The sequence below is a fragment of the Canis lupus genome, chromosome 9 (genome assembly GCF_011100685.1).
Source record: "Canis lupus familiaris isolate Mischka breed German Shepherd chromosome 9, alternate assembly UU_Cfam_GSD_1.0, whole genome shotgun sequence".
Lineage (NCBI taxonomy): Eukaryota > Metazoa > Chordata > Mammalia > Carnivora > Canidae > Canis > Canis lupus.
The window spans coordinates 23,262,943-23,290,916 of record NC_049230.1 but is presented as its reverse complement, the minus strand read 5'-3'; the positions used below and the strand labels follow the sequence as shown (position 1 = coordinate 23,290,916).

Sequence of the window (27,974 nt, the reverse complement as noted above, 5' to 3'; positions counted from 1 at the left end):
AGAGAAAGGCAGAGACACAAGCAGGCTCCACACAAAGAGCCTGATGTGTGACTCAATCCCCCAACCCCAGGATCACGCCCTGGGCCAAAGACAGACGCTCAACCGCTGAGCTACCGAGGCATCCCTAGAATGACCTCTTCTAAGTTAGTTTTGCTTCCATCCATTTTAAACAAAAATAAAAACAAAGTCATATATAAAAGAAGAAACAGAAAAAGCCATTGACACAACTTCCATTATAAACTCAAACATGCTAAGTCAAGTACATTTAGACTTATGTAAGAAGTTCTTTGTTCTTAGAAAAACAGATCTTGTAGTTATGGGAAATTGCAGGTAATCCACGATACTTAATTTCATATTTTGGTTTCTGAAACTAATGTTAAACTACAATAACTGTAGTATTTGGAACATTAATTGTTGGGAATTTGGTCTCTGAATTAAATAGAATAGTACAGATTACTGTTCTACTTTAGATTATTGTTCAGTTTGTGAATTGTTGCCACGAAATGAAATTATTTGACTAAAGTGATTTATGTACTGTAATACTAAGCATAAATAGACATAGATATAGCTAATTGCAATATTATATTAAGATGTTTTGTGTTTTGATCATGGTAGAGCTATAACTAACAGCTTAAATAAAAATAAGTTCCTCCATAAAAAATAAAGAAATTATACTCAATGATTTGCATAATGACAAACTCTATACAAGTTAGAATGTTTCCAATTTAAGTTTTATTTTATTAATATTAATAAATAACAAATAAAGTTTAGCAAATATTTAGGTTATCAAAGACATTTTACCATAAATACAATATTTAAAAAATAACAATGCATATTTTTCAGTTTTGTACACATTTATAAGAAAGCCTTTCAAGGGCTAACCTAAAAATTTTTTAAAGTCTCTGGTTACTTGAGGAAATTTCTGGAGTTATATTTGCTTTCTTGTTGGAAAAACAATGTGTTCTTCGTACTTCGGCACTTTTTTTTTTTTTTTTTTTAATCTAGAGAAGACTATCCAATACAGCTGTCTTTCAGGTCATCTTTCCTATCTTAGTGATGTTTCAATAAACCAAGGAGCATATGTTCATAACCTGATTTCTTACAGGTTTCACTGCTACCTGCTAGTGGAATTGAAAAGAAATCTGTAATCATATAACTGAGTACTATTCACTTAAAGAGATTAACTCTTAAGTAATAATCACACAAAGAGGTAAAGGTTTGTTTTTTATTACCATAAGATGGTTCTTCCAGTTCCATCTTTTCCTGCACACCTCATGTTTGCTCTAATCCTACTTCAGGTAGATGACTATCCTGGCAATAAAATCTTTGTTCGTAACAGAAGAACTGGAAGCATGAACTAAGTCATCAGAGGACGGGACAAGTGTGAAATAAGGTGTCTATTGTTCATGCTGTGGAGAGCAACCCAATAAGCAACTACTTGAACTTCCTGAGTGATTAAACCGCTTCCCAAACACAGCAATTTACTGCCTGCATTGTGAATACAATAAAGAAGTTGAGGGATCAGAAGGCCATCAGAAGAAATTACTCAAAAAAGTGTTAAGGATAGATGTTCCATGGTTTCTTAAGGTGCAGAGTATTTATCATAAGATATAAGCTTTAAATGAGTTTATAAGAAGTGTCCTTAGTTTATTAGTATGGTATTGTGTGTTTAGAATCAATAGTAAAGATAATGATGTATCATGGGGCTTGCTTTTTAGTAGAAGTAAAAATCAGCCTCAAATGAAAGTCAAAGGAGATGAGGGAATCACTATCAAAAGGAAAAAAAGAACTAGAAGGCCAGGTCAATCTTCTAACTTAGGAAAAGAATAGGATAAATTATTAGACCTGTTAGCAGCTCATGTTGTTCTGTTATGACTGTTCTAAAGTTAGTTAGAAATGGACAATCTCCTAGCATTTTTTAGGCTATGCATTTTTACCGATACTCCTTTTTTGATGGCACCGTGTCTATACTGTCCCTTAAACATTGATACCAGTGATAACCATATGTACTTTTGCAAGCTAATCTCCCACTTTAACATTTGATGTCACACTTTATTCCTGATGACAAATGCGTTTGGCAAACAAACAAACAAAAAAACACTGAGCTGCTAAATTGAGGAAATTGCAAGTTTGGTTGCAATTTTATTTTTATCTATTAATAACCAAATGAGGAACTTGTCAGTTTACTTTTTATTGGTAGCAAGACAACTTCATTTTCTGTTGCATCCAAAGAATGAACTCGATTTTTTTATGTTCCAACTTTTGGGGCAGAGTGAGATAATAATCTCACAATTAGCCAGGATAATACAATATGTTTGAAAAATTTTATAGCAGCAGTCATGTCAATTCAAGTGTATAACGAGATTCAAAATTTTGTAAATGTGCTGAAAATAATCACTGTGGGGACTTCGATAATTCAAGGAAACTTCACAAGGCCAGATTTCTTTCTCTAAGAGAATGAGACTTAACATCTATTGAGTAAAATACTAAAAATATTCACTGTTAATATTAAAGTTTTTACTATCCCTCCTCAAATAATTTAATGGGCATATTTTGCTAACTTGGAATCACCAGTGTTTTGATAAATAAGTGGGTTAGGCTTTTCAGAGCATGTATAGGAAAAAGAGTGAGAGAGGGGGAAGAAAAGGCTAAAAGCAAGGTATTACTTCGTATTTTGGTATCTGCCAATTTTTAATCTTTATAATTTAATGGTGAGTGAATTATTAAAATGAGAGGAAGAAAATGAAGCTAAGATAAAAGCAAGAACTCTGTTTCTACACGAATATACAAATACTGAACTCTAGAGAAAAAATTCCTGCCACTGATGGAATTATAGCTGGATGATCCATCAGGAAAAAGTAGTTAATTTCTGACATTCCAAAAATGAAGGTAAGTGTTTATGCTACTGAAATATAGTAAAATCTTATCACAATTTCTATTTTCTCCAAAATGTTCACTCTTCCTCAATCCTACTAAATCTCTGAGCCCCTCTTACCAAACACCTGAGAATTTTCCATAATTTACACCCCATTTTTGTGAGTAGTTTCTATATTTTCTAGTGTTCCTTTCCTTCCTCAGCTACAGAGTTAAGTCAAGGGCTTAGGAAAAGAAAGTCCAGACTCTGAGAAGTCCAGGGGGAAGGAGTATGTCTTTAACAGAAATAAAATGATCAAACCCAAGGAGAAGAAAATGGGAGATCCAGGAGGGCCCCGGCATGATTTCAGCCCTGTTACACTATTAGTTTCAATTTTAATAGTAAAAGCAGTGGGTAAATGCTAGTAAGACTGAAATAGTCCTGGAGCTTCCTGGAATCCATTTACTTGAGTGAAAACTCCACCCTCTCAGGGCTGCTCTAGCCAATGCATGCTGCTTCCAGTTTCCTTCAAGTTCCACTCTTTAGACAGGGAGGAAAGCTTTAGGAAGAAGTGCAAATTATTTGTAAAGATTGTTCTGGCAGCAGAACAGGTACTTTATTTTATATTTTCCCTTATTTGCAACATTTTACTCTAATCTCCAGGAAGGCATAAAAGATGATTTAATTGTATTAAGACAACGTATACTTTCCTCTATTTATAGACTTTTGTCTTAAAGAGGAAAATGTATATGTGTATATGTATATATACATATACACACACACACATATATATGTATGAATATGTATAGATCCACTTCCTTTGGTTTTTGGTTTTTGATTAGTTCATGCAAAACATGAACAAAATATAATGTTTTTGTAATCATATGCCAAAAAGGTGGTAAAAGATGTGATTTATATCTGTACATTCCAAAACATCATATTGCAGATCCTCACAAAACATTCTAGATTATGTCTACAGAACCTCAGCAAAGAGAACAGATATAAACCATTTAGTGAATTTGAGTCAGCTCTACCTAGAAAACAATTTTCCCTTGCTTCAAACATCCACACATACAGGTTAGCCCCAGATTCTCGGACACTAATGCTGTATTGAGTTGGGTGTGAGGTTTACCAAAATCTGGAGAGGCACAGCTTGTTTTCCCGAGAAATCTCAATACACTCTTGGATTTGCCTGTAATTTTTATGTTAGTAATAGGGCAAGCAGTTGCTTCTAAAATTCTGTACAGCTTTTGAGTTCTTAGGTCACTTAGGTGATAAAAAGTCCCATGGCTGCTGTTCTTTGAGGGTGGAAAAGTAGCACTCTTGGAATTGTTAGTTCAGTGAGGTATTCTCTCAATGCAAGGCTTTTTGAGTATTTAGGTAGAAAGAGTATTCATGGTCAAATACAAGACTTCCTTATGGAAGTTAGCCTGAGCATGCACAAGATGGAACAGATTCAAGAAGCTTCTGTCATCTTCGTCACGGTCTCCTGTATGCCCCACACAGGAATGGACAGTAGGGAAAAGGAAATGACAGTTAAATTTTTAAATACATGATTTATTTGGAACAAGATGTTCCAATTTTCCCTAATAATATGTAACAGAAGACTTCTTAGTGATCTTTACTAAGTCAGATGTTAACACTGAAATCAGGGAATCAGATAAGAGCTCTATATAAGAAGTCAGCAGAAAAGGATGCTGGTCCATGCTTTACTGCCTCTAACTCCATGACCCTGGGCAAGTCAAATAATTTCTCTTCACCTTAGTTTTCTCATCTGTAAAACAGGGTTAATTATCATGTTGGCTACCTAATAAAACTATACAATAATATATGTTGCAACAAAACAACATAGGGCATTATTATGATGTTTATGATAGATGGTAAGTGAGCAAGTGAGCATTTTGCTGTGCAAAACTGAAACTCGTTCCTTTCAGAGCAGACTCTTTAGGTTTTCCATTAAAATCCATATGAGATATAAAAAGGAGCAAAACCAAGAGCTAAATATATCTTGTGGAAAAACAAACAAACAAAGGTCTGCTTCTTCTATTCTTGGTTTGGAAATAAAAGTCTCCATGGAATTAGCTCTGTTTTCAATGGAGACCAGGATGCATTTTAGTCACACCTGTGCACCGTCTACACGCATTCTCACTCACCGGACATAACTGACTGCAGCATTTCCATTATAACACATGCAAACGCATTTGCCACACTCTGTAGGAAGTTATTTCTTTCCACTGGAGTGCTAAAGACTTTACAGACTTTTTGCATCATTTTAACTGCCCAATCCATGCAGTAGAGTTCTTTCTCACATACCTGATTTAGATAACGAAAAGAGTTACGGTAAATCTTCATGTGAAGAAAACTGTAGAATTTGAAAATGGTACTGACAATGATGCTTTATGACTTTACAGAAGTTATTACACATGACATCATATTGAGTTTATAAGTGGGAAATGCTTTTACATCTAATTCTCCTTTGCTTTCAAATGGTACAATTTTAGTGGCAAAAAATATGATGTAAATAAAAGCTTTGTTCAAGATTATCATAGCACATTATTTATTAATGTAAGAACTAATATCGCAAATATTAAACACATCAAAAATAAGATTTCTGCTCATTTATTCACTTGGTTAATATTTACTGAGCAGATGCTAAAAGCTAGAGATACAGTGGTTAAGCCATAAAGACAGGGCCTCTATTTTCCAGAAATTCAATAAGGGTGACAAACAGGCAATTTTATTTTATTTTATTTTATTTTTTGCAATTTTATTATTTACATATTTTATTTATGTATTTATGTATGTATGTATGTATGTATGTATGTATGTATGTATTTATTTATGATAGACACAGAGAGAGAGAGAGGCAGAGACACAGGAGGAGGGAGAAGCAGGCTCCATGCCGGGAGTCCGACGCGGAACTCAGTCCCGGGACTCCAGGATCACGCCCTGGGCCAAAGGCAGGCGCTAAACCACTGAGCCACCCAGGAATCCCTATTTACATATTTTAAACATTTTATTTATTTATTTAAGAGAGAAAGAGAAACCATGAGCAGAGGGGAAGGGCAGAGGGAGAAGCAGACTCCCTGGTGAGCAGGGAGCCCGACGTGGGACTCAGTCCCAGGACTCTGGTATCATGATCCAAGCCCAAGGCAGACACCCAAACCAACTGAGCCACCCAAGTGCCCCAACAAACAGGCAATTTTAATAGGCAAGAGAACTATGGTGACTCCACCATGAAAGCTGCAGGGAATATTTACCTATTATTTAAAAGATAAAAATTTTTTTAATTTTTAAAAAATTTATTTATGTATGATAGTCACAGAGAGAGAGAGGCAGAGACACAGGCAGAGGGAGAAGCAGGCTCCATGCACCGGGAGCCCGATGTGGGATTCGATCCCGGGTCTCCAGGATCGCGCCCTGGGCCAAAGGCAGGCGCTAAACCGCTGCGCCACCCAGGGATCCCCAAAAGATAAAATTTTTTTTTAAGATTTTATTTATTTATTCATGAGACACACACAGAGAGAAAGGCAGATACACAGGCAGAGGGAGAAGCAGGCTCCATGCAGGGAGCCCGACCTGGGACTCAATCCCAGGTCTTCAGGATCACGCCCTGGGCCAAAGGCGGTGCTAAACCACTGAGCACCAGTGCTGCCCAAAAGATAAAATATTTAAGGACACTTGGGTGGCTCAGTTGGTTGGATGTCTGACTTCAGCTTGAGTTGTGATTCCAGGATCCTGGGATCCCGCCCAGCATCTGCTGCTCTGCTCAGCAGGGAGGGAGTCTGCTTCTCCCTCTCCCTCTGCCTCTCTTCCCCTTCTATATCGCCCCCCCCCCCATTTATGCTCTCTCTCTCACTCAGTCTCAAATAAATAAAATCTTTAAAAAAATAAAAGATAAAATATTTAGCGATTACATGTTAATTAAAACTGGCCAGAAGGAAAGAGGTTTATTTACTAACATTCTAATTTAATTCACTCAGCCAAATAATACACAGCATGAAGATAAACCATATAGTAGTGCAACATTTAGTTATAACGTAAACCTGGCAGGAAAGATTCGTTGACTATATATTAAGTGTAACACACTCTTCCAGATACTATGAAAAAAATAAGCCACCTAGTCCTGGATGTCAAAGAACTCTCAATCTCTTCTGGGAGATGATTTACCACACATACAATGGCTTAAGAACACTAGTAGTAAACGAAGATAAAAGACAAATCTGAAACCACTTAGAGAAAATCAGTGATCAGAGTTGAGATGTTTATCGGAGATTTTCTAGGGAAGTCACCCGAAGTGACGTGCTTTTCATTCTACTTGCTATAGTGCTGCCAAAGTGACTTTCCAAAAACTTAAAACTGATCATGTCTCTCACCTTCTTAAAACTTTTCAGCAGCTTCCTAGTAGAGGATATGTTCAAGCCCCACAGAATGGCTGACAAAGCCCTTCCTTACCTAGCCTTTCCCTTCCTATCTAGCCTTACCTCCTCCTCCTCCTCCTCCTCCTCCTCCTCCTCTGCACATATTACTCCAGAAGTAATACTGAGCTGCTTACAGTCCTGCACATATAGCCATGCAGTTCCATTTCTCTCTCTCTGAGGCAATCTGCTTAATTACTAAAATAAATATTTACACTGAGAATGTAGTTAACTTAGTAGTTTTCTTCACAGTTTCACATTATAAGAAGAGCCACAGAGGTTTCTCATGTTTTAAGCAGTTGGGCTGGTAAAGGTCCTTGTCTCCATTCCATAGGAAATGGATTACATTCAGTCACTCCTGACAAGAGTCACCTGGAAGATTATTCCAGTGCTTCTGAAGCACTGGTTGGGATGGCATCTGTGATGGTAGCCAAATCAATGACATTTCTATGTAACTCATGCAGGTACACCCTTGAATAATTTGTACCTCCCCCCAATCTCCTGGCAAATTCCTCCTATCCATTTTTAAAAACATATTTCTACTGAGGCTAGGGAAGCCCTGTCTGTGCTCTGTATTCACCCAACATTGGTTCCTCTCTGCTACCTCTGTTTGTGTTTTTTTGTACATATATTTTTGTACTTATCACACTGAACTTATTTATATATACCTTGATATCTCAAAGACCTTAAGCAGCTTTTGGTAGAAGATTTTTTCTATTAATTTCCATAGTCTTAGAATCTCATACAGTATATGGCCCATAGTAAAGCACTCAATTTGTATTGAATGAATATTTGATATATTTTTAATGTTTTATTTATTAGTATTATTTTTAGAGAGAGAGTATGAGGGGGGTGGGGGAGGAACAGAGAGAGAAGGAGAGAATCTAGGCAGGCTCCATGTCTAGCATGGATTCTGACGCTGGGTTAGATCTCATGACCCTGAGATCCTGACCTGAGCCAAAATCAAGAGTCGGATACTTAACTAACTGAGCCACCCCGTTTAATGCCTCTTTAATGTTTTCTTTTGAGAAACATTTTAACTATACAAAAGTGGAGATAATAGTATAATGAACTTCCAATAGCCATTCCCTAGTTTCATCACTTACTGATCCTGTTTCCTCTTTACTACCATTTACTTTCACATCCTCTCCCTGCTGCCCACTGATTATTTTGAAGCAAATCATAAAAAGTGTTTTTAAATGGAATTTTAGAAAAAGAATATAACTTGGCAGAGCTGCATAATGAAAATATGGACATAAAGTGGGGAGACGTTAATATAAGGAACAATTCCAAATATGATATGATAATATATAGATTTTTAAGTATACATAAAAATATATGCTTAAATACTTATTCTTTTTTTTAAAGGTTTTATTTATTTATTTATTCATGAGAGACACACAGAGAGAGAGAGGCAGAGACACAGGCAGAGGGAGAAGCAGGCTCCATGTGGGGAGCCCGACATGGGACCTGATCTCAGGTCTCCAGGATCAGGCCCTGGACAGAAGGCAGCGCTAAACTGCTGAGCCACCCAGGCTGCCCTTAAATACTGATTCTTTCAAAATGTTTTGAACATATTTCTGTTCCTTCAGGGCAGCTCCTTGGTAAGCCAACTATCATGGTAAACAATTTGCTAGAGAAAAATTTGTTCTTACTTACCAAAGCCAAAAAGACAATGAGCTTTGCCAGTTCAATGGCCCGTCCATTCACAGCTTTACTAGCCATGAAAGTGAAACAGATGTTGTTCCCACTTAGGATTAGGAGACGTGCATTATTCTCTAGAAGCCATTCACGGGGAACCACTTTTATTAGAGGAAGAACAGTTATTTGGTGAGAAATTATATAATAGTTCTAGTAAACATCATTAAATACATGCAATATTATATCGCCTTATTGGAAATACTAGTGCCAAGGAAAAAGCTCAGAAAAAGTGCTTTAGTTTTGCAATTACAGCATTCAACCAGAGACAGAGATTACTGCCAAGTTATGGTGGCTTTTACAAATGTCCTAGTAATATAGTCAAAGCATTCCTCCTACACATAGATCAAAAGGCAAGATGGTCTAATTCTGTATAAGGAAAGAAATCTTATAAAATTTAGAATCTAAAAGATTCTGCAAGAATTTAAGAAAAAATTGTTTTCCTTCTCCTGTGCCAACAGGAGAGGGCTTTCTTCTTATGCAACCTAGGAGGTTGTTTGTGAGAATTTGCAAAATGGGAATAATAAAGGTAATTTAATTATGAAACTTTCAAATAATAATAGTAATAAACATACATATTAATTGGCAACTGGAGGAAAGGAAGTTGACTATATGCATTCTCTTCAGATATAATGCCAAACTCTTTAAATATTTTAGAACATTTAGTGATTTTGAATAGGCAATTCATTTGTTACCTGTAGCATTATCCTTACAATTTTATAACTGTCTTCTAAGAATACATTTCAACTACTCTATGTGTTAAATATGTATTTTACCTGATAGTTCATCTACAAGACTGATAACATCATCTGCTGTCCACTCTTTGGTGCCTGTGTCATACAGTAATTTAATAGCATCAGCCAAATCTTTCAGACTGGATTCATCCGTAGGTCCTTCTATCATTTTCTGCCAAACCACCTGTCCTGGATAATTGAAACAAAAACTAGGCTATGACAGAATAGTTGGCTTTGTGATAAAGACTTCATGGAAAGGAAATTGAATTGCATTATGGAATCCCATTGCTTATATATGCTACTTTCATAGTGAAAAGTCAATTCTGCTAACAGTATAAATGTGAATGTCTCTGACTGCTGTGATGAAGTTTAGCAACAATAGCTACACGAAGTAAAGAAAACATAGTTTCACCAAGCAGAACAGCACTTCTAGTTCAAAGATAATGCTACTCCTGTAACAAAAATGATAATAAACAATTAATATAATCTTACTAAAATCAGATGAAATCTGATAACCTCCCCAAAAGAGGCCACACTGTATTTGAGTATCTTCCAAACATTAATATGAAAATACAGTAATCCAGTCAAGTTTTGAATATTTGCCTATGACCAATTCTCTTTGTGAATTACACACAATAAAATTTAATCCCAGATCGGTTTCCTGCTGATACTTTAAACTGGTAACCTCCTAACGTAGTCAACATAAACCAAAGAACTGCACACTAATATTAACAATAATCTAAGTAAAACTTAATTAGAAAGACAAAAAATGCAAATAATCATATTATGCATCCAAAATTAAGTAAATGTCAATTTCAACTACTACTGTGCTTTACAGACACTGTGATTCCCTTCTAGCAGCAAACATAATCTCGAGGTGAGGTAATGTTTACAAATGAAAGATAGTGATCTTTAGGTATACCAGAGATGATGGGAATATATTTGGTAATGGCCTGTAGTCTTGAAGCTTAAGCTATGCATAAGCTAAAGTTGTGTACATCTATGAAATCATGAAACATAGTTCAGTCATAAGGAATGAGGAAAGTGAGCAGGTACAAAAAGATATGCTTTCTAAAATAGAAGTAATTAACCAGTTTTGTAACATACATCCCCCCAAAATGTATGCTCACCATCTTGAGGAGATACTGGTCCGAAGATGATATACAATAATCTTGCCTGATTCACCATTGGCCATGGTTTTAATATACGTGTCAACCAAAAAGCAGAATCACTTTGATGTGTCCAGTGATCAAGCAGGACGTTCCTACAGAACAGTCTGATCCTTAATTCCAGTTTTCGGGCACTTCCTATGAAGACAAAATAATTATATAAACCATTCTTCCTAGAAAGGCTGATATGGGGATGCCTGGGTGGCTCAGTGTTTGAGCGTCTGTCTTTGGCTCAGTTCATGATCCCAGGGTCCTGGGATGGAATCCCACATTGGGCTCCCCACAGGGCGCCTGCTTCTCCCTCTGCCTATGTCTCTGCCTCTCTCTCTCTGTGTCTCTCATGAATAAATAAAATCTTAAAAAAAAAGAAAGGCTTATATGCATATTGGATATGCACGTGGATATGGTCAGTGATAGATGTCTGTAATATACTTTGTACTATAAGTGTTATTTCATTTTCCTCTGTAATAATTTTAGATTATGAAGGGACTCTTTTTTAAAGAATTCTATTGAGGGACACCTGGGTGGCTCAGTGGTTGAACGTCTGCCTTTGGCTCAGGGTGTGTTCCCAGGTTCTTAGGATTGAGCCCACATGGGGCTCCCCCACAGGGAGCCTGCTTCTTCCTCTGCCTATGTCTCTCCCTCTCTCTGTATCTTTCACGAATAAATAAATAAAATATTTTAAAAATAAAAAATTCTATTGAGATAGACACATCATACAATTCAGTGGTTTTAGTATATTCACAGAGATGTACACCCAGTACCAAGTCAATTTTAGAATATTTTCATCACTTCAAAAAGAAATCCTGTTCTTTTAGCTATCACCCCCAACCCTCCATTCTTTACCACCCCTAGCCTTAACCAATAATCTACCCTCTATCTCTAAAGATTTCCTTTTTCTGGACATTCATATGAATGAAATCATATAGTATGTAGTCTTTTGTGACTGGCTTCTTTCACTTAGCATGTTTTCAAGTTCCACCCATGTTATGGCATCTATCAGTACTTCCTTCATTTTTATGGCCAAATAATATTCCGTTGCATAGATATACCTCATTTTGCTTATCCATTCACCCACTGATGGACATTTTGATAGTATCCACCTGTTGGGCATTATAAATAATGCTGTTCTTAACATTTGTGTACCAATTTCTGTGTGGACATATGTTTTAATTTCTCTGTGGATATACCTAGGAGTGGAGTTTTGGGGTCATACAGTAACTCTTTACTCATTTGAGGAACTCAGGCTGCTCTCCAAAGTGGCTGTACCATCTTACATTCTGACCAGCAATGTATGAAGGTTCCAATTTCTCCATATTCTCACCAACATTTGTTGTTCTCTGACTTTTTGATTCTAGCCATCCTACTGGGAATGAAGTGGTATCTTGTGGTTGTGTTATTAAACAGACTTATTAAAATACATATAATTTACATACCAAATAATATACCCATTTAAAGTATATAATTCAATAGTTTATAATCTATATTATTGGGGTACCTGGTTGGTTCAGTTGGAAGATGCAACTCTTGATGTTGGAGTTATGGGTTCATACCCCATGTTAGGTGTAGAGATTACTTAAATAAACAAACTTTTTTTTAAAGATTTATTTATTTATGATAGACATAGAAAGAGAGAGAGAGGCAGAGACACAGGAGGAGGGAGAAGCAGGCTCCATGCCGAGAGCCCGACGTGGGACTCGATCCCGGGACTCCAGGATCGCGCCCCAGGCCAAAGGCAGGCGCCAAACTGCTGAGCCACCCAGGGATCCCCTTAAATAAACAAACTTTTAAAAATATATTATCTTATTAATTTTTTAATTATAGAAAAATGTATTTCTATATCTTTATATACATATAAGTAATATATAACATAATGTTTGCCATCTTAACCATTTTTAAAGTATAAAATACAATGGCATCACTTACATTCACAATGCTGTTCCACCTCACAACTTTTATTTCTAAAACTCTTTATTACCCCAAGAGAAACTCTATAATCATTAAGCAATAACTTCCTATTTCCCTCTGCCCCCAGTTCCTAATAACCTCAAATCTGCTGTTTTTATGAATTTGCTTGTTTAAGGTACTTCATTTAAGTGGAATCACAATATTTGTCCTTTTGTGTCTGACTTATTTCACTTATCATGTTTTCCAAGTTCATCCATTTTAGCATGTATCAAAACTTCACTCCTTTTTATGGCTGAAAAATATTCCATTGTATGGATACACCATATTTTGTTTATCCATTCATCTGTTGATGAATATTTGGGTTGTTTCCAATTTTGGCTTTTGCGAATAACACTGTGGTGAACATTAGCATATAAGTATCTTTCCAAGTCCCAGCTCTCAATTCCCTTAGGAATACCTAGGAGTGGAATTATTTGGCAATGTGATAATAATATGTTTAGCTTTTTGAGAAACAATCAAGTTGTTTTCCATAGTGGTGGCATTGTTTTACATCTTTATACCACTTATGTTCTACTTACTTGTAGGTAAGACAAGAGTAAATAGAAAGTCCACCAGTAATCTAAGGTCATATGAAATAAGTACCCCCTGAGGTAGTAAGCCGAGTAACACAGACGTTTAGAGGACAGAGATTACTGAAGGCCTGAGGATCAGGAAAGGGTTTACAGAGGAAGTCAGGCAAATTGGGTCTTAAAAGATGGTATTTTAGGGGATAAAAAAAGAGAGAGAGATGAATAAAAGATATGAATAGAAATGTTTAAGAGATGTGTGAGATACAGTGAGGAGAGTGATAAAGACTACTCTTATGTCAAACAGATACAGAGAACAGTAGGGAATAAATTTGAAAAAGTGGGTTGGGGGCTGGCTCAGCGGTTAACCATCTGCCTTCGGCTCAGGGCGTGATCCTGGAGTCCCAGGATTGAATCCCACATCAAGCTCCTTGCATGGAGCCTAGTTCTGTCTCTGCCTCTGTCTCTCTCTGTGTCTCTCATGAATAAATAAATAAAGTCTTAAAAAAAAAAAAAAGTAGGTTGGGATTAGAATGTGAAGGCCAGTATAAACATTTGGATTTTATTTTGAAGACATCAGGAAGCCAATAAATTTTTTTGATCCAGAGAGGGACATGATAAATTAATTTTGTTATTGTTTCATTGGGCTTCTAATCTGCCTTTTGATCTATAATTTGATTTCATAATGAAATAGCTCAAGCTGTCAGAAAAGCAGAGATACTACAACAAATACTGTGTACCAATCACTTAGCTTTGTCAAAGCTTTACTTTTTGCTATATTTGCTTCAGATTTTAAAAAATAAATAAAACATAGGTACAGTTACAGCTTCTTGTATATCATTCCCAATCCTCTTCCCCTTCAACCTCAGAGGTAATCAGCATCTTGAATTTGGGTTTTGACTTTCTTGTACTAGTCAGTATTCTCCAGAAAAATAGAACACACACACACACACACACACACACACACACACACAGAAAAAAATTTATTTTGAAGAATTAGCTCACAAGACTGTAGAGATTTGGCAGTCCAAAATCTGCAGGGTATGCTGGCACACTAGAGACCAGAGAAGAGTTTTAGTTCAAGTACAAAGGCAGTCTGCTGGTAGAATTTTTCTTGCTTGGGAGGTCAGTTTTTTTCTACTAAGTCCTTCAAGTGATTGATGAGACCTACTCATGTTATGGAGGGTAATCTTTATTCAAAGTCTACTGATTTATTTATTTATTATTATTTTTAAAGATTTTATTTATTTATTTGACAGAGAGAGAGAGAACAAGCAGGGGAGTGGCAGGCAGAGGGAGAGGGAGAAGCAGGGAGCCTGATGCACGGCTCATTACAAGGCTGGATCCCAGGATAAGGGGATCATGACCTGAGCTAAAGGCAGATGCTTAACTGACTGAGCCACCACGCATCTGGTCTACTGGTTTAAATGTTAATCTCATCTAAGAAATAATGTAGAGAAACATCTAGAATAATGTTTGACCAAATATTTGGGTACTGTGGCCCAGCCAAGTTAAACTTAACATCACATCTCCCAACTATGGTCTTATATTTTTTAATATATGTATGTTACCATAAAAAATACATAGAGTTATTTTGCATGTTTTTAATTTGTATATAAATAATATCATATTGAAAATATCCTTTGGTTATCTTTTTCAATTTATATATATATTTTTAAGATTTTATTTATTTATTTATGAGAGACACAGAGAGAAAGAGGCAGAGACACCCACAGGCAGAGGGAGAAGCAGGCTCCATGCAGGGAGCCTGATGTGGAACTCGATCCCGAGTCTCCAGGATCATGCCCTGGGATAAAGGCAGTGCTAAACCGCTGAGCCACCCGGGCTACCCTCAACTTACATTTTGAGATTTATCCATATTACTACATGTGGCTTTGGTTCACTCATTTTAACTACTAATGGTTTTCACTGTATGGATACTTAATTCATTTATCCATTCTCCTGATGATGGGCATTTAGATTGTAGGCAGTTTTTTTTTTTTAAAGATTTTATTTATATATTCATGAGAGACACACAGAGAGAGGCAGAGACACAGGCAGAGGGAGAAGCAGGCGCCATGCAGAGAGCCCGACATGGGACTCGATCCCGGGTCTCCAGGATCACGTCCCTGGCTGAAGGCAGTGCTAAACCGCTGAGCCACCCGGGCTGCCCCTGTAGGCAGTTTTTCATGGTTACATGCTGTTATGCTCATTCTTTTAAAAAATTTTTAAAATATTTTATTTATATGAGAGACACAGAAAGAGAGGCAGAGACACAGGCAGAGGGAGAAGCAGGCTCTCCTCAGGGAGCCCAGTGTGGGACTCAATCCAAGGACCCCAGGATTATGCCCTGAGCCTAAGGCAGGGGCTCAATCACTGAGCCACCCACGTGCCCCTCCATCCAGTCTTAAACAATAAAATATTATTAATACAGTTGAGCCCTCCGAATACTTCTTTCTCTAATCATATGCCATGTTTGCCTCAAAATCTAATTCAGTATTTATCATCCCCTTATATTTCTTTTTTTTAAATATTTTACTTATTTATTCATGAGAGTGAGAGAGAGAGAGAGAGAGAGAGAGAGAGGCAGAGCAAGAAGCAGGCTCCATGCAGGGAGCCCGATGTGGGATGCGATCCCAGGTCTCCAGGATCGCGCCCTAGGCCAAAGACAGGCACCAAACCCCTGAGCCACCCAGGGATCCCCCATGGTTGACTTTTAAATATACTTTTGAGCTCTGCTTTTTTTTTTCTATTTTAATATCTGTATAATATTACCTGTGAGCTATAGTTTTTTTTTTTACCTGGTTTGCTGCAGACAGCGGTCTGCATCTTGCGGGAGAGATTAGTCAGTTCACATAAGAAGTTATATACACGATGGCACTCAAGTTCATCCCAACCTGCTGTTAAGGTCTGAGAATAGTAAAATAAAGGAAACATTGCAGATGTTCAGATCATCAAATCAAAATGTAAGTCACTACTAGCTTATGAGCATAACTGCTGTAGCACATGATCGAAGTAACATACAATTTTTATCCACGATGGAATGTTAAAATTAAAATTAAAAAGAAAATTTACATAAAGAAATCCTAGAAATGCTCCAAGATCCAATTTTTTTTTTTTTTTTTTTGGTTGTAAAGGGAGTATTATTTCAGAGAACTTTCAAATGGTACTGAATCTTGAACTCTGGCAGTATGGGTAAAATAACAAAGGCCAAAATCCTAGGACACACATTAGAGATCTGATTCACAACCATACGGTGGTTTAGTTTTAGACTATAATAAAATCCCTTTGTCTTCTTCTGGTTAATCATTTATGATATTGCTTACAAATGACAGTGATCTCATTTTAATGTGACAATTATGAGCATTTATTATTAACATTTTGATGTGAACAAGCAAAAAATTTTTATTAGGACAAAGTTTAATAATTGTCTTTGAGCCAACCAGACTGTACAGTTAAACATATATGAAAAGGAAATTCAGGGCAGCCCCGGTGGCTCAGCGATTTAGCGCCACCTTCAACTCAGGGTGTATTCCTGGAAGCCCTGGGATCGAGTCCCACATTGGGCTCCCTGCATGGAGCCTGCTTCTCACTCTCCCTGTGTCTCTGCCTTTCTCTCTCTCTCTCTCTCTCTCTCTCTCTGCGTCTCTCATGAATGAATAAATAAAATCTTAAAAAAAAAAAAGGAAAGGAAATTCAAATGGCTCACCACTATTGTTAGATTTTGAAAAAGGTTGACTAATGATTTAAATTTTTCTTAAAGTAGGGATGCCTGGGTGGCTCAGCAGTTGAGTGTCTGCCTTCGGCTCAGGGAGTAATCCTGGAGTTCCAGGATGGAGTCCCATATCGGGCTCCCTGCATGGAGCCTGCTTCCCCCTCTGCCTGTGTCTCTGCCTCTCTCTCTCTCTGTCTCTCATGAATAAATAAATATTTTTTTAAAATAATAAAATAATAAGTTTCTCTTAAAGCAGTTGAACTGGATTTTAGTTGTTTATTTATTTATTTACTTATATTTTATTCATGAGAGACACACAGAGAGAGACAGAAAGAGAAGCAGGATCCCTGCATGGAGCCTGATGTGGGACTTGATCCCAAGACCCCAGGATCATGACCTGAGCCAAAGGCAGATGTTCAACCATTGAGCCACCCAGGTGCCCTGGATTTTAGTAGTTTAAAAATTAATCTCTTTCTCTGTGGAAGGACATAGAAGAAACTGCTAACAATGGTTACTTCTGTTGAAAGGAACTTGGTGGACCAGCAACAGGCCTTGATGGTAGACTTAATTTTCACTTTATACAACTTCGTACCTTTTGAATTTTATATAAATATATGTTTATATTACGTCTCTACCCACCTCCCATCCCCCAAAAGCAAAAGTCTATCTTAGAAAAGGGATGGTAGGAGGGCGTAGGCTACCAGAATCTGGGCTTGCAGATGGTGGCTGGCAAGCTGGGATACAGAGCAAGACTGTTGTAAACCTTGCAAGGTTGTGTAAGTTTTAAATAAGTTATTACAGTTGATCCTTGAACAAGACAGGGGATGGAGTGCTGACACCCCTGCACAGTAAAAAATATGCATATAGCTTTTGGCTTGCCTAAAACTTAACTATTTAATATCTACCGCTGACTGCAAGTCTTACCAATAACATAGTCAATTGACATACATTTTGTATGATATGTGTATTGTCTACCGTATTCTTACAACAAAGTGAAAGAAAAGAAAATGTTATCAAGAAAATCCTAAAACAGGGATGCCTGAGTGGCTCCATGGTTGAGCCTATGCTTTCGGCTCAGGATGTGATCCTGGGGTCCTGGGATCGAGTCCCACATCGGGCTCCGTGCTAGAAGCCTGCTTCTCTCTCTGCCTATCTCTCTGTGTCTCTCATGAATAAATAAATAAAATCTTTAAAAAGAAAAGAAAATTATAAAACAAAGAAATCATAAGGGAGAAGTAATATATTTACAGTACTGTATTTATTAAAAAAAATCTGTATATAAGTAGACCTGGACAGTTCAAATCCATGTTGTTCAAGGGTAAACTGTACATTTAAACTACTTAGAATATAATAGATTAATAATATATCATTAATATTGAATAACATTAAATAATAGTATTATCTTATTATCTTCTTTTTTTTTTAAGATTTTATTTATTTATTCATGAGAGACAGAGAGTGAGAGAGGCAAAGACACAGGCAGAGGGAGAAGCAGGCTCCATGCAGGGAACCTGATGCGGGACTCGATCCTGGGATTCGGGGATCACGCCCTGGGCCAAAGGCAGGCACCAAACCGTTGAGCCATCCAGGTGTCCTATCTTCTTTGTTTATAATAAAAGATTAGTCAAAAACTTTTAAAAAATCATGTAGTTGATTTCTTATTTTATCAGCTTAATTGAGATAAAATTGACATATAACATTGTCTAAGTTAAAGTGTACAATGTAGTGATTTTATATATGTATATATTGCAAAATAATTACCACAATAAGGTTAGTTAACACACACATCTACCATCTCCCAAAGCTACACTTTTTTTTCACTTCTAAAATCATATTTTATTTATTTATATATATATATATTTTAAGATTTTATTTATTTATTCATGAGAGACACAGAGAGACAGAGAGAGAGAGAGAGGCAGAGACATAGGCAGAGGGAGAAGCAGGCTCCATGCAGGGAGCCCGATGTAGGACTCGATCCCAGGACTCCAGGATCACACCCTGGGCTGAAGGCAGGCACTAAACTGCTGAGCCACCCAGGGATCCCTAAAATCATATTTTAAATAACTAGCTCAAAACTAAAAAATTATTATACACACATGCACCACCCACAAGACTTCTAGTCTTTACAATTGGCTGGAAAGTTCAAGGATATTCCTGTAGAGCAAATAAATGTTAAATGTTCTTCCCCTCAAGAAATTCAAGAAAAAAAAATCTGAGGTGGCAGACACATTATTAGACTAACACTTCCTCAAATCTTTATAATTTTATCTTGTTCTCCTTTAGATTACTATTATTTTTATTAACTTACAGAAAGGTAGACTACATACTCTACTTGTTAACACTTCAAAAAACATTTTTTCTTCTTTCACTAAAAAAAAAAAAAAAAATGTACCTGTAAAAACATGCCATAACATGGTAATCCTAAACACTGAATAGGAGCTGCACAGCCATTGAATTTAAAACAGGAAACCTGTAAAGAAAACAAGAATTAATTCCTCTTTTTTTTTTTTTTAAAGATTTATTTATTTGATAAAGAGAGAGAGAGTGAGCAAGAGAGGACAAGCAGGGGGAGCATCAGGCAGAGGGAGACAAAAGCAGGCTCCACTTGGAGCAGGGAACCCTATGGGTGGGGGCTCATTCCCAGGACCCCAGGATCATGACCTGAGTTCAAAGCAGACATTTAACTGACTGAGCCATCCAGCCACCCCTAGTTCCCCTTTTCCAATCGAACCATACAATTATTGGACATTCAAATTTAATGTAAATATGCAGGAATTTTTCAATATTAATTGAAAATAATTAAAATGTAAAATAACTAATAAGCATTGTATCACGTAGGTGAGATCACAAAAGAAGTATAAAACAGTGTCTCTGTCTTCAAGGAGTTCATAATTAATTTAGAAGAATTTAGAAGAATAAAATATATGCGAATGAAATTATTTTGATAATTCAGGTTAGAATATACATAAATGTTAAAATGACCGAATATACACTATATCAGACACTGTGAAAGCAGAAACAAGATAAATTTGGGAATGATCAAAAGACCTTCTGAAGCATGTGAAAAAAGCATTGTCTCAAAGTAGGATTCAAATACAATGAATGGAAAAGATAAGTGAGGGAAACAAAATAAGGACAAAATTGTATAGAAGCTTTATGTGGAAAAATAAAAAATAAAAAAAAAAAAGAAGCTTTATGTGGGACATGCTTAACTAGGCTCAATGTAGTAGGAAGCAAGGCGGCATTGTCAGGAAGAGCCCTAAAAATACCAGCTATGGACTTTGGACCTTATCTTGCCAAAACTGAGTAGCCACTGAAAGATTTTTAAGTAAGAAAATAACTCTATGAAAGGAATGCTTTAGGAAGAATAACCTTGATTCAGCATATAGAATGTCTTGGGAAGTGAAGAAATAGATGGCAGAAAGATCTGAGAAGCTGCTGTAATAATATAGACCTGAACTCAGTGCAAATACTGACATGAAACAAAGCTAATGCATCAGAAACAGTTCACATGCTATTGAGTGTAGAACTGAACTATTAGTGTTGGATGTATGTTTGAGTTTGTATAGTGAAACTCAAAAGCTTATACAGAGATTATGCCTAAAAACACAGATACACATTTCTAAGTCATAAATTATCATAAAATTTTTGTTATTTTATTTTTTAAATGTTTTAAAGATTTATTTATTTGAGAGAGAGAGAGTGTGCACATGTAGGTGTGTGAGGGGAGAGGGAGAGAGAATCTTAGGCAGACTTCCTGTTTAGCACAGAGCCTGATACAGGGCTCAATCCCATGACCCTGAGATCATGATCTGAGCCAAAACTGAAAGTCGGATGTTTAACCAACTAAGCCACCCAGACGCCTCCAAAAGTTTTGTCATTTTAAAATTAAAAATATGTTTCCTATGTTTTTGTACATTTAAACAGTAAGTTAACATTCAGAAATTATTTTATTTTATTTATTTATTTTAAAGATTTTATTTATTTATTCATGAGAGACAGAGAGAGAGAGAGAGAGAGAGAGGCATAGACACAGGCAGAGAGAGAAGCAGGCGCCATGCAGGGAGCCCGACGTGGGACTCAATCCCAGGTCTCCAGGATCACACTCTGGGCTGAAGGTGGCACTAAACTGCTGAGCCACCTGGGCTGCCCCAGAAATTATTTCATTTTAATAAGATATCTAAATCACTATTTTAAAACAGCCTCAGGATTCTCATGTAAGGTAAAAAACACTTTTATTCTCTGATAAATCTAATAAACTTGAATGATATTCTTAGCTATATGTAAAAATTGTTTATAATAAGTAAAAGACTACTATATTTTGCTGTTTTATAATCTCTAGGTACTTGGTATAATATTAGATTATCATCAATTTTTACTAGGTTTTTCATGAAAATCTACTAATTAAAGATGGATCTGAAATGAGTGTAAGATATAAGAAATATCTTTACTAGAAATCAAGATTGTGAACCAATTAAGAAGTATGATCTTACTTCTGCAAGTATCTTGTGAATGTACTTTAGTCTTTCCTTTGTGGGTAGCAGCAACGTACATCTTTTAAATAGCAGACCTGAGAAAGTAAAGAGAACACATGAAAAAAATGACAACAATATAATTAATGTACTTAGAGTATTTGTAAAGCACAGCATAACATTTCCTTGAAAGTCAAGTATAGTAAATGACAGTGGACTGTGAACTGATATGGTTCTGAAGAGGAAGACTGGAAGCAAGGGCACCAATTATTTACAATATATGGTGTTTACCAAGTAATGTGATATCCACTAAGTGGCGTAAAATATTACAAAAACTATGAAATTATATTAAAAGACAAATATAGAAAATATTTAGATTTAAAAATATATAATAACAGATACAAAAAATACACTAGTGGAACTTTATTCTATAGAAAACAGATTCCAATTATTTCTTGAAATTAATCGCATGTTCATGAAGCAAAATGCCTTAAGAGTTACTACTGTAGAACATGGGGAAAAAAATGAGAAAAGAGATTTTATATTCTTTTCTCCATATAAAAAATTTTAAATCATAAGTACTTAAAATACAGAGGTTAGAAGTTATTTTTGCTCACAGAAAGTATCCAGTTTGGATGAAATATCCATTTCTTTTTCAATGATATCCTTTTATGGGGCATGCATGTTAAGAATGTATAGAATTTTGTGTTCAGATATTTTAAAAAAGAAGAAAAAACTCTTCAATTTCCCAGTGAGACATGTAACTTGAACTACAGAGACAGAAGTGTATGATTTGTTTCTTCTAACTTTATGTGTTCTGTTTTCCTAAAATGGCAATATGTTGTTAACATTCCTATAAGGGCAATGTTTTCCTTACACTAAAAATAAGATATATAGTAGGAAAATAAATACCTGAATATCATGAATTTCTCCATTTTTATGTTTTCTACATTTACTTTTTCCAACATATATGATAGCTACTTTATATAATTCTGTAGAATCTATGGGAATCCAATTTATTTTTAGAAGTTGCTATGTTTGGGCAACACATGACCAGAATTGAGTTTGAAATATAAACCTTCCTTATTTTTGTACATAAAAAGACATTTTCAGTGTTTGGTTTTTAAGCTGAGTTCTTTTCCTTTCATGTTTTGGCATCCAGTCCCATGGCATATCATAGCTGGGGAAGTGTAAGCTATAATTGTATGCTGGTTGCTTTTTCTAATGTAAAACTCCTATTTTTAAGGGTTGCAATTTACCATAAAAACCAATACTGGCTGACTTATTTATTTTTTTAACACAGGTGCTCTGCTATACCCTTTAGAGATCAACTTTTAAAATTTCTTCCCACTAAAATAGAGTCAGATGTAATGTTCTTTTCACACTAGCCATCTGCTCTGATTTGTATGAAGAAGCAAATTAAAATTTATAATCTTCAGAGCACAGAATTCTGAAAACGTTATTTTAATGTCTGAAAACAAGAATGGATCAGATAGCAATGGCAACATGAAAAATTGGTAAGTACATCAAACATTTACCTAAAGAATCAGTCATAAACCAGGTGTCTGCACCAAAATTAAATGGAGGGTTGAAATTATTACATGAATAAAACTGTTCTTAAAACCTGGCTATTAAGATCGATACATATTTGTATTTTCCACTGAATTTTCCAAATAATTATTTTAATTTTTTTGTTCTTTAGGTGATTGAGTCTTGGTCAGAGAGAAGAAAAATTATTTCAGATCAAAACCAAAAAATAAGCTCTTTTACCGTACCACTTGTTCTGCAATTAAGGATGTTTGAAAAAAGATGTTTAAATGACAAGTAGCAAAAAGTCATTGCTATACTCTGTTACAGGCTTTACAAAGTCTACTCACAAATACTGAAACCAATAATGTAATCAGATTACATATCTTTCATTTAATCTTATTAAATACACTTATCAAATACACTTTTATGTATTTACACATGTATATAGTCTTATTTTATTGTCTTAAAGCTAGGCATCCTTGGGCTACTAAAAGGTAATAACCACTTAACTATTACACTTCTATTTAAAATTTGAAAACATCACCTTAATTTTTGGTTTTATTGCCATGCTTTGGTTAATTATTAGGTAGTTTCATAATTAAACTGGTGTCACCAGTCAAGTCAAAATTAGAATTTTACTTCAGCACTCTGAGGAAGGGAGAATAAAATCAATAAATCAAGGGAAGAGATTACATGGAATTTCCTTTGATAAGATTAATTTATTATAGCATAATGATTTATTAGTAAATGTGTGGAGTACTTAAGAAAACACATCATTTCTGATAAGAGAATAAGTGATCTTCCACAATAAGGTATTTACGTTTCTTTTCTAATTTTAAGGACTAGATTATGGTGAAAGAGAAAAGTTCAGAAAAAAAACTCATTAGATCTAGAGGAAGTAAAGCATAGAAAACACACTGGCAAGCCACCTAGACAATAAGCAAAGGTGACATTGTAGGTACATGAAATCACAAGAACTGATACTTTACATTAAAGTACATTCTCTCATCTTTAAAGATAAGTATAAGGGACTATTATGGGAAGAGTAAAAAACATCATAGAAATAGGCACATTGTAAGAAATATCCCCTTTCTCACAGGCCTTAACAGAATTGTTTAATAAAATCCCCTTAACTCAGTGTAGTTCTTTACTTGTTACAATTCTCATTACATAAATTACCTACCTAGAGATCTGTAATATTCCAGTATGATAGAGTCTTGTCTCTTGCTAGGCAGCTCAAGGTTATGAAAATCCTGTAGTAAAAGTCTTTTGCTTCCTGATGAGGTTGAGATATAATTAATAATGTGCTGGCTGACTGTTTTGGACACCATACTTAGCATGCTGATATCTTTCACTACCAAAAAAAATACATATACATATATAAAAAATAACTTAATTACAAGAATGTCATTATCAGTACAATCTATTAATTCATGTTAGCTCATTAATAATAATACTACATAATAAAATACATAAAAAACTGGGGAGAAGTAGGGAAAATTGGAAATATTCAGGGATGTAATAGTCAAGTTATCATATTGTTATAATTAGAGGCATGCTTTAAAGAGTTTGAGTGTCATACTTTCTTCATTGTACCCCTTACCTAACAATGACAAAACTTTAGAAAATAAACATAATGTAAATATCATTAACATTCTAGCATTCTAGTTTGTCTAAGATGACAAATTAGTTCTTGGGGAAAAAAAAAATCAAGGGTCTATATAGTTACTCACAGTCCCCAGACCTCACCTGACAAATATCTTAAGATTATTTGGAATATTTCCAATGGCAAGGCTTTAAAATTTCCAAGCGTTGATAAAGGCTGAGAATCTGAGCCAAGGGTGTTGGAAAAATAGCTGGTGGATCGACGATTACTGCGTCTATATTTCTGGTTGGGAATCAAAGTGAAACCAGTATTTATTCTAGACGCCATTCTTTTTCTTATCTCATGAATTTACCCTGGTTAGAAAAATAAAACACAAGAGACAAAGAAGAAAGGAAATTATAGCAATAAAGAGCTGTTTTTTAAAATCAAAAAGTTGATACTTTGATGGTCTATCTATTCACAAAAAAAATTTAAGTGATCTCTACCCCCATTGTGGGGCTCAAACTCACACCTCAAGATCAAGAGTCATATGCTCTACTGAATCAACCAGGAGCCCCTCTATTTACAAAACTTATAATGTCCAATTTATGGAGTTTCCACCAGTAAGAGTGTATTTATTCACTTCACATGATATGAAATGTTTAAAAGTCTTTCCCCTCTTAGCTAAATATTCTACAAAAAAGAATTTTAGCAGAATAAGAAACATGGGGGGGGGGGGGATCCCTGGGTGGCGCAGTGGTTTAGCGCCTGCCTTTGGCCCAGGGCATGATCCTGGAGACCAGGGATCAAGTCCCACGTCAGGCTCCACGTGCATGGAGCCTGCTTCTCCCTCTGCCTGTGTCTCTGCCTCTCTCTCTCACTGTGTGCCTATCATAAATAAATTAAAAAAAAAAAGAATAAGAAACATGTATTTGGATGAGAGATAGTCTAAGAAAATATTCAAAATCTTTAAAAAGTAAAAGATTTGACACAAAAAAACAATGTAACAAATTCAAAACGTTCGATATCTGTCAATTAATATGTTGCTTTTACAATCTTTATATTCTAAACAAAACAAAACAATCCTCATATTCTAGAAAAAAATCAAAATATCAATGTAGCTTTAAAAATTTGTAGTAAAGTTTTTCTATTTCTTTAAAACTGACATTTTCTTTGTTGGAAACAGTAAAAATAAAGAGATAAGTAGAAATTCTAAGTTTGGAGTTTTTAAAATTTACTAGCTCTAATAGATTAAGAAGGGTGCATTACCATTACCAATTATGTGTTATATAACACAAATAAACAGTGAAATTAAAGTCTTGTAAAATTAATAAGAATAGAATAAATAAATGAACAATGATTTTCCTTCTAATTCCAATTTGGTTAATACTAGTTACTTATAAGTCTGAGGAAGGACCTATACAATTTGACTTCAAAATGAACACTTCTTAGAACTTATCGAAATCACTGATAATTTACTTACCCCCCAAAAAAGTTCTTAAAAAAATATTCATAGTACCCAGTGACTTTGTGTCACTATTGCTGCAATTCAGAAAACATTGCCTTTTGTTTATATATAAGTATATGTACATATACGTAACTACAACTCCAGTCCAGGCCTCCCTGTTTCTGAAGTAACAACTAAGACGTTTCATCAAAGCGTTACAAATATATCTGACCCAAATCCACTTTCTCCTTTTGTCACAAAATTGCTAAAATCACAATGTTACTTAACGTATCTAAAAAGTTACATTCCAATTTAAAAATCAGTTATCCATCGGAAAACATGGCCAAGAAACTTGGCTCTTAGTGAAAAACATATATAAATATATATTCTAAAAATAAAAAAAAAAAAAAATAAATAAATATATATTCTAACAAAAAAGGATCATTGTTCATGCCCTGCTTTTGTAATCTGCTTTTTTCCCCATTGTAATTGTAAGTAAAAATAATTCCTTTCCATGCCAATCTACTTCTACAAGCATATCTATTTTAAAGGCTGCATGTAAATACACCAAATGGAAGAATGTTAATTTATTTAATCCACGAGGTTGTTTTTAACTTTTCACAGTACGCACTTTATAAAGCATTTTCACTGTAACAGAATTATAAATCGGGCCTAGGATCTGTCCTGGTTCTGAGGAGCGTGTCAAGTGGGGACGTGGGTGGGACCTGCGGGCTCTTCAGAGACCCACTGACACCTGGGGACCCAGGGGACTGCAGTTGTGTCAACCACTGAGTGTATATATTGAAACCTCTCGGGATTAAAACGCAATGGGCCCATTCTTTTAACACTAAAGTCTCCTCTTAACAATTCCTAATTTTCCTCACTCAGACCTGGACGCTTTTGGTGCTGGGGGTGTGGGGGTGGGGTGGGGGGGGGATGCAGGCTTTTCTGAAAACCCTGAAGGTGTAAACCCAAACTATTTCCGGTTCTCTCCTCCCCCAAGAGAATGAGAATCACTGACCAAAATAATATTAATAAATAAAAATTTTCGATGCCTCCGTTCCACCCCACTCTGAAAGGCTTTGAGGGCCTTCTTGGCTGAACTTTGCCCCTCCTTCAGAGAAAACCGTCCAATAGCAATTCACCCGCGATTTCTATTTTGTTTTAATCTAAGAAACAAAACAAACAAAACAAAAAGCAAACAAAAAACCCTTAGAGACCCACCACATCTGCTTGGATACTGGCCCCAAACCCCTCTAGAGAGAGGTAAACTAGGGAGGCCACAAAGCAGAAACTTGGCCCATAGAAGAATCAAACCACATGATGATGAGGTTTTTATCCCCTCAGTCCATGAAAAGGTGAAATTATCTCAGGAAAGTACTGGGGAGAAAAAAAAACTCTTTTTACCACAGATTTTGACAGTTTTCCGGCTAAGGAATCACAGGCAAATGGGATTTAGTTGTTCTGCCCCACCATCCTCAAATTTCTTAATGTTTAAAAAAGAAAACTCTTTCCTCAAGTTTTTCCCGCCGGGTAGAGGGCGGACCCAGCTCCGGTCGGCTCCGGAGCCGCGTTCCCGCCTCCCAGGCGCCCCCGTGGCCTCAAGAATATTTTAGAATCCTCCCAGGAGCCCCAGCGGGAAGGAAGCCCCGCCCCCTCATGAATAGCAAGAACCCAGGCTCCCATAGTGCCCTCCTCCCTCAGGAATATTTTAGAAAACCCCCTCCGGAACCCCCGGAGGCAGGAGGCCCCGCCTCCTCATGAATAGTAAAAGCCCGGCGCCCATAGTGCCCACCTACCTCATGAATAATTAACGAGGACAAGGTCCTCGGAGCCCAAGCCGAGGCTAAAGCGACTCTTTGCTCCAAGCTCCAG

General features: G+C 36.0%; 1 protein-coding gene across 3 annotated transcripts; it reads right to left on the bottom strand.

Annotated features, from left to right (window-relative positions):
- Positions 1 to 950: 950 nt before the first annotated feature.
- Positions 951 to 27,974, bottom strand: FBXO47 (F-box protein 47). 3 transcript variants are annotated; one of them, XM_038547460.1, is made up of 11 exons: positions 27,899 to 27,974; positions 24,817 to 25,026; positions 24,251 to 24,421; positions 21,559 to 21,635; positions 19,458 to 19,535; positions 16,149 to 16,257; positions 10,835 to 11,011; positions 9,747 to 9,893; positions 8,932 to 9,074; positions 5,008 to 5,167; positions 951 to 4,343 (listed from the first exon to the last, which is right to left on the bottom strand). In XM_038547460.1, the coding sequence occupies exons 2-11, from the start codon at positions 24,998 to 25,000 to the stop codon at positions 4,231 to 4,233; spliced, it is 1,359 nt and encodes a 452-aa protein (XP_038403388.1). In that variant the 5' UTR covers positions 25,001 to 25,026; positions 27,899 to 27,974; the 3' UTR covers positions 951 to 4,230. The 3 variants fall into 3 exon arrangements, with proteins under 3 accessions (XP_038403388.1, XP_038403387.1, XP_038403389.1); XM_038547459.1 differs by lacking the exon at positions 27,899 to 27,974 and adding an exon at positions 27,507 to 27,691; XM_038547461.1 differs by lacking the exons at positions 951 to 4,343; positions 27,899 to 27,974 and adding exons at positions 4,438 to 4,628; positions 27,507 to 27,691.

Bases quoted from the DNA above. Each gene is read 5' to 3' on its own strand.
- FBXO47 (XM_038547460.1), bottom strand. From the start codon at position 25,000: ATGGCGTCTAGAATAAATACTGGTTTCACTTTGATTCCCAACCAGAAA. The intron at 24,422-24,816 runs GTGAGGTCTGGG...TTTTTTTGGTAG, and splicing joins AATCTTAAGATATTTGTCAG to TGAAAGATATCAGCATGCTA. The intron at 16,258-19,457 runs GTACATTTTTTT...TACTATTCTCAG, and splicing joins GTTATGGCATGTTTTTACAG to ACCTTAACAGCAGGTTGGGA.